Raw genomic sequence first — 12,958 nt, 5'->3', positions numbered from 1 at the left:
TCATTTTAAACTCATTATAGTAAATAGTGGAAGAGAATTATGATTTGCTTTTTTTTTTTCTAACTATCCAGCAGGTGAACATTAAGGCCTTCAGAGCCAAATATTCTTTGCTCATGATGAGAAGCTCCTACATTTCTGATTTCTTCATTATATGATGATGATGCAAACTTGAAGTAACCCTGGATATAACAGGCAACTAACTGATCTCTAATCCTGTTATTATAATCCCTTTACATGCAAATCTGTTTTGCTTAATTCTGTCTGTATGAAAATAATTTAGTGTAAATATGTATCAGTATCATCTGTTCTGTTTTCTCTCTTAGCTCCTGAAAAAACCTGCAGATCACACTTATGTAGTGGTTTATTTTATATAGAACTGACTTGCCTGCAAGATATGTTTAAATAGTATTTTTTTCTTTATTGGAACATCCTGTCTCATACTTACCTATTCAGAGAAAAAAAATGAACAAGACATTAAAATAAGACAAAATAGAAGAAAAACATAAGATCTAACCAAAACTCAAAGCCTTACCACATAATAACAACAAAATTTTATTTCAGTAATCTAGCCACTGACAAAATTTCAATTACATATATTGAAATATCTAATATTAGTTATCACAAATATTTACAAAATATAACCTATATCTATCAAACTTATACTGACATTTCAGTGCACTGTCCTTTAACTTCCAGTTGGCTTTAGTTTAAAAGTAAATATAGAACAAATTGTTTTTACATTATATTCTCTTTTTTTTTCTTTCTTTCTTTTCTTTCCTTTCTTTCTTTCTTTCTTTTTTTTTTTTTAGAGGGGAAAAAGAGAAAAAGAAGGGGAAAAAAAGAAAAAGAGGGAAAAAGGAATATTACTTCATTCCTAAAATGGGTTTCAATAATGGCCGATCAATATTTTGAATGTTTAAAGTGGTTAATGCATATTTTATGTGTTTAAAATGGAGACCTCTATTGTGTTTATTTGTTCTGGCTCTGAGTTCAAGTCCTGGATATCGTTATCAATTTGTTGTCTCCTTGAATCTAAATCTCATTATGTGTCTTATGTATCTGGGTGTTAAGATCTCTTATTGTTACATTAATCCTTTTACCCTTGCATCCTTGCAGCTTTGAAATCTATTTTATTAAGTATGAGAATTGCAACTCCTGCTTTTTATTTATTTATTTTTGCTCTCCATTTGGTTGGTGAGTTTTTTTCCATCCCCTTGTTTTGAGTCTTTGTATATCTTTAGATATATCGTTAGATTTTGTGGATAATGTATATTTTGTGTGTTTAAAATGGAGAGCTCTACTGAGTTTATTTGTTCTGGATCTTAGTTCCAGTCCCAGATATCGTTATCAATTTTCTGTCTCGTTGTATCTAAATCTCATTATGGGTCTTATGTATCTGGGTGTTAAGATCTCTTATTATTACATTAATCCTTTTGCCCTTGTATCCTTGTAGCTTTGAAATCTATTTTGTCAAATGTGAAAATTGCAACTCCTGCTTTTTATTTATTTATTTTTGCTCTCCATTTGGTTGGTACTTTTTTTTTTCCAACCCTTTATTTTGAGTCTATGTATATCTTTGGATATACCATTAGATTTTGTCTGTATCTTTTGATTGGGAGATTTGGTCGATTTAAATTTAGGGTTGCTGCCATTTGCTATTAACTGGCTATTTTGTCCTTTCATTGATAAAAATTCTTCTTTATGTTAATGCTCTTTACTTTTTGGTGTATTTTTTGAAAGGGTCATACTGGTTGTTCCTTTCTGTGTACAATGCTTCTTTTAGAAGTTCTTGTAAAGCAGGCCTGGTGGTAATAAAATGTCTGAGTACTTGCTTGTTCCTAAAAGATTTTATTTTTCCTTCAAATGTAAAGCTTAAATTGGCAGGATATGAAATTCTGGGCTGAAAGTTCTGTTGATTAAGTATATTGAATATTGGGCCCCACTCTCTTCTAGCTTGTAGGGTTTCCGTTGAGAGATATGCTGTAAGCCTAATAGGCTTCCCTTTATGGGTAACTTGATCTTTCTCTCTGCCTGCCCTTAATATTTTCTCCTTCGTTTCGATCTTGGTGAATCTAACGATTATGTGCCTTGGGGTTGGTCTTCTTGAGGAATATTTTTGTGGTGTTCTCTGTATTGCCTGGGGTTGAATAGTGTCCTGCTTTGCTAAATTAGGAAAATTTCCCCGGATAATGTCCTGGAGAGTATTTTCCAGCTTGAATTCATTCTCTCTGTCACATTCAGGTACACCAATCAAGCATATATTAGGTCTTTTCACATAGTCCCATATTGCTTGGAGACTTTGCTCATTCCTTTTTATCCTTTTTTCTCTGTTCTTGTCTTGTCGTTTTGTTTCATTAAGTTGGTCTTCGACCTCTGATACCCTTTCTTCTGCTTGATCCATTCGGCTGTTTAAGCTTGTACATATTTCACTAAGTTCTCGTGTTGTATTTTTCAACTCCGTAAGTTCATTTGTATTCCTCTCTATATTGTCTATTCTTTTCAACATTTCATCTGACCTTTTTTCCAAGTTCTTAGTTTCTTTACATTGGGTTAGAACAAGTTCCTTTAACTCCCAGAAGTTTCTTATCATCCACCTTTTAAAGCCTACTTCAGATAATGGAACACAGTCCTTTCCCATCAGGGCTTGTTCCGTTACTGATGAGTCCTTTTCCATCAGGGCTTGTTCGGTTGCTGATGAGTCCTTTTCCACCAGGGCTTGTTCCGTTGCTGATGGGTTCTGATTTTGAGTATACTCCGCCTTCTTAGGCTGTTTTTTTCCCTTCATTGTAGATGAACCGCCTTTCTAATTAGGTTTCTGAGTCGACAGCCGACTTATTGATTCCCAGTGCTGGGATCCAAGCAACCCACTGTGGCAGCCTAAATAGCAGCGGTAAGACTGATGGTGCTCTTCTGCCCGGAAATCTCTGGTCTGGCTTCCCTCTTGAGTCCGCAACAAGCGGCTCTGACTTCCTGGAGCTCCAAACTCTGGTCAGTAGGGGAAGCAGTCCCGTTGGCTCTGCATTAAGAGCTGCTGCGCCGAGACGCGGCAAAACCACTGTGGCGGCCACAAGAGTCGCGCTGGTGACCCGTGGGGCTCCTCCACTGGGAATCGGCTAATCGGTGAGTGACGAAAATTCGTCTAAAGATGTGGCGTTGTCTCGTTCTCTGAGCTTTCACTGGGAGCTACAATCCTGAGCTGTTAGTGGTCGGCCATCTTGGATCAATCTCCACATTATATTCTCTACTAATGTATGATTATATTCCCAGAGTACTTACTATTTTATGATTGGAGTAAATAAGTAAAATTTAGATAAAATATACCTTACACTTAACTTTATCTAGGATCACTAGATAATCGTTGCTTAATTGTTGCTTAAAAGTAAAATATAATGCAGAGTTGTTGTTTAAAAGTAAAATATAATGCAGAAATATATGTCAGCTTCTCAAAATCTAAGTCCATCCATTTAAATGAAGATATTTATCAATGAAGTAACTGATTTTATTGAATAAATTCTGTATGCAGAAAACACGGCTTATTTGCATCTACTTTGTATCTACTTTCATCATGTTGACAATGTAATTTTGCATGAACATATGACTTTATCATTTTAAAAGCACTGTTAAAAACATTTTAATATGAAATTAAATATCTTTCAAAAATTCAGAATCCCAAAGTATTATTTTCATCACAAATATATTTAAGCATCTGGAAAAGAGTATGTGGCTGAGGCGAAAGCTCAGAGGAATATATATTAGCTTTTTGCAACAGGTAATCAACATGTAGTTTTTGCAAATGGCTAAATTACTACCAATATACCATTGGGTCACGTAATCATTCAGTGAGTTATATGATTGCAGCATATTCCCTGATTTAAAAGATAAAAATATCTTTGTAACATCACCTATTATTAACAGAATGGATGCACTATTAATCAAATGAGTTTCTAAAATATAGCTATATATAATGAAAACTTCACAACTCTGCTGTTATAAGGTGTTAATTATATTAACCAACATTAGAAAGAATTTTCTCTGTAAGACATAATTTGCTGTAAAGGCAAATAAGTCAATAGTAAGTAGTACTTGGATTCTTCTCCATGTTTTTTATCAATACACATGAGCATGTGACACATGACCTTTTAAGTAAGCAAGCCTATGCATGTGCAGTTGAGCTAATGATTGAGTGGCAATAAATGAGCTTGCAAATCTTTTAAAATTACTTACTCTGTAGTCTGGACAAATATACCTGATTACTGCTTCTGGTTTCTAATTCAATTTGAGCCTAGATATATATTTCCAGCTGTTTTAAAAATCGTTCTAAATGAGCCAGGCATGATGGCACATGCCTGTAATCCTAGCTGCTGGAAAGGCTGAGGCACAAGAATTGTTTGAACCTGGGAGGCTGAGGTTGCAGTGAGCCAAGATCACACCACTGCACTCTAGCCTGGGCAACAAAGCAAGATCCCATCTCAAAAAAAAAGAAAAGAAGAAAAAAAAAAGAATTGTTCTATTTATTGTGTGTGTAAATATCTGTTATCCACCATAGTCTCTGATGTTTCTATGAATGCAAAGTCTAAAGCTCAACAAATTCTCCTATTACGAATGTTGCCTACCTCTAGGTAGATCCCATCTCTGCCGAGTCTATTTACTCTGAAGTGGAATGTGAGCAGGGACAGTAGAATAAATGCCAAAATAACGTATTTTGTACACTACTTTAAAGAAGATCATAGTAAAAAAACTGACATTCCTATTTTAAAAAATCAAATTGCATACAGTTTAGATGATTTACTTTCTATGTATTGGAGTAAAAAAATATATGCCTGTCAAAGATGCTATAAAAACCTTTGTAAGGAAAGGTGGAGGGAAGAAGACATGACTATATAAAATCTGAAGTTCTTTTTTTTTTTTTCAACTTCTAAGACTATATAATTACTTGGTCACCTAAGTCTGGAGTGCTGGTCAACTACATATTTACTCTTAGATCTACCTGTACCTTTCCCCTGCTCTGCTCTGTGTATCGCAGGAAACTGCATTTTTTGGCCTCCTTTGCCCTCTAGATCACAAATAGGTTTGGCCAATAGGAATGGCCGGTAGCTGCAGCACTCCTCCTCTATTGCCCCAGGTCCTATTAGAAAGACCCTTTTTCTTTGGCCTCAGCTCCAGATAGGCAGCCCTGCTTCTAGACTATGATCACATCTTCTTTCCCTGATGTTCCTCTAACCTTGAAAAGGTAGCAGTTCCTGGCTTATAATAATCTCTGAGTCGCTGTGGTATACTGTTTGGCTTCTCTACCCTTTCATCACCTGTGTATCTAATTCTCTGTATAAATTCACTCTATTTAAAAGATATAAGGTCTTCTGCTTTTCTCATTGAATCTTTCTGATACATTCAAATCAATCTTGATATTTATTTATTTTTTGAGACAGGGTCTCACTGTGTTGCCCAGGCTGGAGTGCAGTGGTACAATCATGGCTCACTGCATTCTCAACCTCCTAGACTCAAGTGATACTCCCACCTCAGCTTCCTGAGTAGCTGGGACCACGAGCAAGCACCACCACACCTAGCTAATGTTTTTATTTTTTTTTTGTAGAGGTGGGGTTGTGCCATGTTGCCCAAACTGGTCTTGAAATCCCAGCATCAAGTAATCCACCCACTTCGGTCTCCCAAAGTGCTGGGCTTACAGGCATGAGCAACAAGTGGCCAAAAGTCAACTTTGATTAAGATTCACTGGAAACCATTTCTAAAAATAAATTTTAAGCTTAAAATACACACATGATAAATTCTAACAAAGAAATAAATAAATTCTTCATTACAATTATCCATTTGAGCAAATGTTTAGTGAGTGCCTAATCAAAGTGCTACAAATTGAGCATACAGAGATGAGTTAGATGTTCAAGTAAAGTTTTCAATCCAGTATTTGAGAAACTTATCTCAAAAAAGTTGAAATTCTAAAGTTAATTCTCAATCCTACAGATAACTAAAAAGAACAAAAACAAAATGAAAAATTATTGAAGAATTTAAACCTCTAATCTAAAACAATGTTTGAGGTGTTATGTAATTTTATATTGGAATGACTGTAATATTAATAATTCATTCTTCTGATTCCCTAAAAATAAATAAAAGAATTAGAATTTTAAGGCATATCTTATTTTGCACTGAAATAATGTTTGCTCCTTAAAGAAAATAGAACTGGAATTTACATTTTATTGGAAATACTTTTTTATATCAGATACATAAAAGATACACTTTTGCCCAGGCACAGTGGCTCACACCTGTAATCCCAGCATTTTGGGAGGCCCAGGTGGGTGGATCACTTGAGGCCAGGAGTTCAAGGCTAGCCTGGCCAACAAAATGAAACCTTGTCTCTACTAAAAATACAAAAATTAGTCAGGCATGGTAGTGCACACCTGTAGTTCTAGCTATGCAGGAGGCTGAGGCACGAGAATTACTTGAACTCAGGAGGCAAAGAGGTTCAAGTGAGCCAAGATTGTGACACTTCCCTTCAGCCTGGGTGACAGAGGGAGACTGTCTCAAAAGAAAGAAAACAAAAACAAAAACATATATATATATATTCGTCCTAGGTTTCATGCTTCTTAAAAAGAAAAAGAAATCACTTGAAATATATACTATATATAAAGTAAATGTTAATTTACCTCTTCAGATTTCTTCTTTAACTGTTTTTCAAACTTTTCCTTATTTTCTTCCAATTGATTCAAATGCAAGACAAGTTCCTCCTTACAAATTTCCAATGCTGAATCTAGTTGTCTAACCTAAGCAGGAAAAAAAGGACACACACACAAAAAAACAAACCAATATACTCAATATTTTACAGATTATCTCCTAATGTTACCTCACTTCTTCAAAGAGTGAATATGCAGTCCTATTTAAGACATAAAATGCCATTATAGAAGATATTTATTGAGAAAACTAATTCTTCATTGCAAATGAGGAAACGAAAGAAAAAACCAGGGGATAGAATCCTGAAGAATAAACAAAAGTTGGACAAGTTGAGAAGGGATTCCCAGAACAGGGAGTATGCTCAGAAACAAGTCCCTGTAAAAGGGAATGGTGAGAAGTTGGCAAGAGCTTAGGGTAGTAAGAAGATGAATTTGTAGGAAATAGTTATTTGGGAGCCAGAACAGACAAGACAAACTGGGACCAACTGTAGGCCAAACACTCTAAAACCTTTTCTTTAAAAGGAAGTACTATTTACGCCTACTTCTTAAGCCTCCTTGAATAGGAAAAATAGGAAAGTGAGTACAAACTAGCATACTGTTAATGATGCTGATGTGAGAATTCTTTTTTCTTGGAGACAAAGTCTTGCTCTGTCACCTATGCTGGAGTACATGGTGTGATCTTGGCTCACTCCAACCTCCGCCTCCCAGGTTTAGGTGATTCTCCTGCCTCCTGAGCAGCTGGGATTACACGTTTGTACCACCACACCTGGCTAATTTTTGTATTTTTAGTAGTGACTGGGTTTTGCCATGTTGGCCAGGCTGGTCTTGAACTCCTATCTACCCACCTTGGCTTCTCAAAGTGCTGGAATTACAGGCATAAGCCATAGTGACTGGCCTTAAGTGAGAATATTTTTAAATGCTGAAGTTACTAAGAAAAGAGAACTTTTTGTCAGCTAGGAAAAGAGGAGTGCAACCTTCTTTGCTTTCAAACTGTGAAAATATTTTCAGAAAGGCAGCAATTTAACTTGGTCCAAGTGTTCATATAGTTGCCACTGCTTTACTACCTTAATACCAAAGAACAACTCAAATTTGGTACTTTTAGTTCATGGCCCACATATTGCATACATGCTCCACATTCCATCTATTAATAAGATTCTTGTCTTGCTCCTTGTTTTCTTTATTGTAAATTTGAGCTTCTCAATGGTGTTTTTCCTTTTAATAATGTTCTAGTAGGCAGTCTTGAAAAAGTGAAAGAAATCTTAGATTTCTTAGCAGATGAAAAAATGAGAAAAACATTCCCTCTTGCAGATTCTATTCTACATCCTGAAATTATCTTTGCCACTCTTATTTCTAAGAAGGAAATCTTATAAGATACATAGTTTTTGAATACCCTTTTAGTCTGTGTATGAAACCAATAACAGCTAAAAAATCTGTAACTCTGAATGGTTATCTTTGTTAATAAACTGTCTTAGTAATAATTTTTAATTAACATTTGTTTTGTGAAAATTATAAATACTTGTAAATTCTCTTTTTTATGAAACAGAATGGGCATTGAGACTTGTATCATCCTTCACACAGAGAAAAAAAAATATAAAAATCTATGGTTCTGTCAGAATATCACTACCTGATAGTTAATATATAATAACTCATTCAGGCAAGATTCATCATTTAGATATTAAAACCATTTATTATAAGGTTATTGAGGGACAGTACATTCACATGGCCTCAAAGACTCACCCTTAAGTTTGTTTGCTAATGATCAATGAAAATATATGCCCTTAAAATAATGAGATAAGGTATCTCATATTGGGTATCTCCTTAAATTTTGTGTCATCTTACTTGGTTCACTTTAGTCCCAGTTCTGGGGTATGGCTAGATATTGTGCAAATGTGACAAGCTTCTGGTGATGCTGATGTTGCTAGTTCACAGACCATGCTTTGAATAGCAAGGCTATAAAGGACATTTTAAAGTAACCAGGGAAATCATAGTATGGACAGTGTTGAATGATATTACTGAATTAATGTTGACTTTTCTGTAGTGTAGTGGTGGTGTGGCCACAGAGGAGAAATTTTCTGTTCAAAGGAGATACATATTAAGTATTAAAGGGGTCAAGCATTATGACAACAGTAACCTTCTCTCAGGTGGTTTGGGAAAAAGGAAGTAGGTTGGTAGGTATACACATAAGCATGTATGCATGTGTATGTGTAGAGAGAGAGATAACATAAGTGTACCTAGAATTTAACAGAGAGTGAAACTAGGTGAGGAGTACACTATTCTTTCAATATTTTTGGGCCTGAAATTTTAAAAAATAAATTAGAAATTAATCAATTATAGCTAATAAACAATTAATAAAAACCCAAAGCATCCACTACTCTATTGAATTACTTATTCGAAAAGAGCTTGAAAGTCTGAATCTCATACAGATAAGCATCCACTACTCTGTTCAATTTCTTATTTGAACAGAGTTTGAAAGTCTGAATCTCATACAGATAAACATCACAAAAATGTCTCCAAAAAGAAAAAAATAATTAACCAGGCATGTGGGAGCACGCTTGTCCTAGCTACTCAGGAGGCTGATGTGGGAGGATTACTTGAGCTCAAGAGTTCAAGGCTGCAGTGAGCTACTGTCATGCTACTACACTCCAGCCTAGGCAAATGAGAGATTCTGTCTGTTAAAAAAAAAAAGGAAATAAAGAAAAGTAAATTAAAATATTAGCATACTAGCCTTGATTGTTTCTTCAGATACTTGATTCTGTAATGCTTTTAAAGCTTCATCTTTCTTCGTATTTTCCTTTTCCATTTCCTGACAACATACAGATCAGTAAGAAAAATGTAAGTATGCAAATATTAGCATTAGTAACAGACTGTTAACTGATGTGATTAGACTTAAAGGCAAGTTATAGAAATATAAAATATTAGTCAACTTCTAAATAGCACATTTATAAGCATGATTTTACCCCTTTGCTTTCCGTCAAGAGTCTATCTAGTGATTCAAGATGATGCTGTTTGCATATCATATCTTGTTGCAACATGGACATGGTCTTTTCTTGTTCTTTAAATTGTTGGTCCTTTTTCTCTAGTTGAGCTTCAAGCTAAACATGAAAACAGAATTTTCATATTAAATATTTTAAAAATCTGAAACAATTTACTAAATACATGTGAAACTACAACAGAAATTATGTAATTTCTGTATTTTGCCAAATTGTCTTCAGCTTCTCTCTCTTTTTAAGGAAGAAATGAAATCACATGCCTATTTCTTCTCCCTTTCCTCCCTCACCCATGCTTTGCTGAAATTAGTCTGTAGCATCCTCATACATGTTTTGTGTGCTTTTACAAAATATTCTTGAACAATATGTAGTTTTCCATCTTGAAGTTTTACATAGATATCAACACCTCTAAGTTTTGACAATCTGCTTTTTCCAATCGATATTGTTATAGACATTCATCCATGTTGATATATGTGGATCTAGTTCATTTACTTTAAGTATATTATCCTATTGTAAAAATAAAGTGTCTACTCTTCTACTCACGAACAGTTAGATACTACAACTACATACTATTACAATAATGCTATAGTCATATCCTTTATATATGTCTCTTTATGTACATGTGTAAGAATTTCTCTAAAACAGACCACCTAGAAGTAGACTTCCTAGTTGTAGGATATGTACATTTCCAACTTCGTTAGGTATTTTTCTTCAAAGTGCCCATTAGAAATAAAAGAATTCTCATTCCTCACAACTTCACCAATAGTTGGTGCTGACACTGTCAAAAAAGGTTTGTGAAGACAAAATAGGAAATTACTGAGTATGTATGTATATATTATATAAACAGAAGTATAAAATTAATGTTTTATCTTTTGATCTATATCACACATACGTACTCCCTTATAATAAGACAGCAACAGGATTAACTAAAAAATATTAAAATAGGCAGGGTGCAGGCTCATGCCTGTAATCTTAATACTTTGGGAGCTAAGGCAGGTGGATCACTTCAGCACAGGAATTTGACACTAGCCTGGGCAACATGGCGAAACCCTGTTACTACAAAGTAGCGACAACTACTTGGGTAGCTGAGGTAGGAGGATCACTTGGCTTGGGAGGTTGAGGCTGTAGTGAGCCGTAACAGTGCCACTGCCCTCTAGCCTGGGTGACAGAGCAAGACCCTGTCTCAAAAAATATTTATATGTATTAAAAGAAAGGAACTCTGAAAACAATCAAATAACACATCAAAAATTAGAGGCCTTTAAAGCAACTTAAGATATTCTAGAAAAAGGAACATTTGCAAGTTAACCTTTCCACCATATGAAAAAAATAAATTTTGGAATTCTGAGTTCTATTAAACAAAGGAAAAAAATTTAAGGTATGGAGATGAAGTCCAATAGAAAAAATTATTTAAAAGACTGTTTAGTAACTTCAGAAATTTCTCCGAAGACATGACTACATTAAAAGAAATTTTATTAGTAAACAAGATTAAATTATGTTATAACCATAGATTTTCATAGGATCTGACTCATCAATTATCAGGGAGGTCCTTTGACAGACACATCTTGCCAATTCTCTGCAGGTCTTCAATATTTGACATTTCAAATACAGTATCTTCCTAGAATTTCTGCCACTCTCATTAATCCTGGTAGAATTAATCAGGAAAAAACTCAGTTGAAAAAAAATTTTTATCTTATAAATCAGTAATATCACTTTTGAGAGTCTATCATAAAATAATCTAAAATATGAAAAAATACCTTTATAAAATTTACAAAAAATTAGTCATTATTCTGAAAAACAGGAGTAACTCAAATGATAACCATCTGTGAAAATCAGCTACTAAAAATTATGTTTGTTTGTTTGTGGATATATGTGTACTATATACATGTAAAACTGCAAAGATAGTGGGAAACTGGAAGATATATACCAGAATTTTAACAATAATTCTAGGTTGCAGGGTTTTAAAAAAATTAATTTATATACAGTACATGTTTTTTCTTTTTCTTCTGATCTCCAAATGATGGCTTTTAACTTTTTCAGAATGTCACAGAAATGAACAGTATAAAATGGACAGCTATATAGTATATAATATTTTCAAATTGGCTTTCTTTCACTTGGCATACCTTGGAGATTCACCCATGTTTTTGCCTGTATCAACAAATTCCTTGTTATTACTGAGCAGTATTCCATTGTACAAAAGTACCATAGCTTGTTTATCCACTCACCAACTGAAGAACACTAGGTTGTATCCAGTTATTGGCAATTATGAGAAATGCTACTACAAACATTTGCATATGAGTTTTAGTGCAAACTAAGTTTCATCTCTCTAGAATAAATATCTGGAATTAATGGGCCATATGCTAAGTGTATGTTTAACTTTATAAGAAAACATCAAATTGTTTTCTAGAGTAGTTGTACCATTTTGCATTCCTGGAAGTTTATGAGAATTCCAATTGATTTGCATCCTGGCCAACTTTCGCTATTCCTAGTCTCTGTCTCAGTGTTCTAATAGGAATGTAGTGGTATTTCATTGTGCTTCCAAATTGCATTTCCCAAATGATCATGCACGTTTATCATATTTTCACATGCTTATTTCCTATTCATATATCTTTTTTGGTGAAGTATCTGTTCAAATCTTTTGCCCATTTAAAAAACTGAATTGTTTCCTTGTTGATATATTTTGTGGGTTATATACGCTGTGTATTAAGTTGTTGGATATATGATTCACAAATATTTTCTCACACTCCAGCTGTTAACAGTGTCTTTCACAGAACAAAAGTTTTGAATATTGATGAATTCCAGTTTATCAATTTTTTTCCTTTTAGTGTTTTTGGTGTCATATCTGAGAACTCTAAAATCATGGAAATTTTCTCCATTTTTGTCTAACAGTTTCAGAATTTAAAAATTTTTATACTGAAATCAGAGACCCATTTTGAGTTAATTTTCATATAAGGTTTACATTGAGAATCCATCTTTCTGCATATGGATGCCAAACTGTTCCAGCACCACTGGTTGAAAGACTATCTATGGCTGGGAGAGGTGGCTCAGGCCTGTAATCCCAGCACTTTGGGAGGCCGAGGTGGATGGATCACGAGGTCAGGAGTTTGAGACTAGCCTGGTCAATATGAGGAAACCCCATCTCTAATAAAAATACAAAAAAATAGCCAGGTGTAGTGGCACACACCTATAGTCCCAGCTACTCCAGAGGCTGAGGCAGGAGAATAACTTGAACTTGGGAGGCAGAAGTTGTAGTGAGTTGAGATCACGCCATTACACTCCAGTCTGGGCCACAGAGTG

At 34.6% G+C, this 12,958-nt stretch overlaps 1 protein-coding gene across 15 annotated transcripts in view; it reads right to left on the bottom strand.

Moving 5' to 3' along the window:
• Positions 1-12,958, bottom strand: part of CCDC18 (coiled-coil domain containing 18) — a 110,575-nt gene that overhangs the window by 48,314 nt on the left and 49,303 nt on the right. For all 15 annotated transcript variants that reach the window (XM_017974951.4, XM_009001721.5, XM_017974950.4 and 12 more), the window contains 3 exons: positions 9,635-9,769; positions 9,403-9,480; positions 6,654-6,770 (listed from right to left, as the gene is read on the bottom strand). In XM_017974951.4, the coding sequence (XP_017830440.4) occupies positions 6,654-6,770; positions 9,403-9,480; positions 9,635-9,769 (330 nt within the window). The remainder of the gene's footprint in view (positions 1-6,653; positions 6,771-9,402; positions 9,481-9,634; positions 9,770-12,958) is intronic.

The sequence above is a fragment of the Callithrix jacchus genome, chromosome 7 (assembly GCF_049354715.1).
Source record: "Callithrix jacchus isolate 240 chromosome 7, calJac240_pri, whole genome shotgun sequence".
Lineage (NCBI taxonomy): Eukaryota > Metazoa > Chordata > Mammalia > Primates > Cebidae > Callithrix > Callithrix jacchus.
The sequence above is the reverse complement of the archived record's forward strand: the minus strand, read 5'-3'. Positions and strand labels throughout refer to the sequence as shown.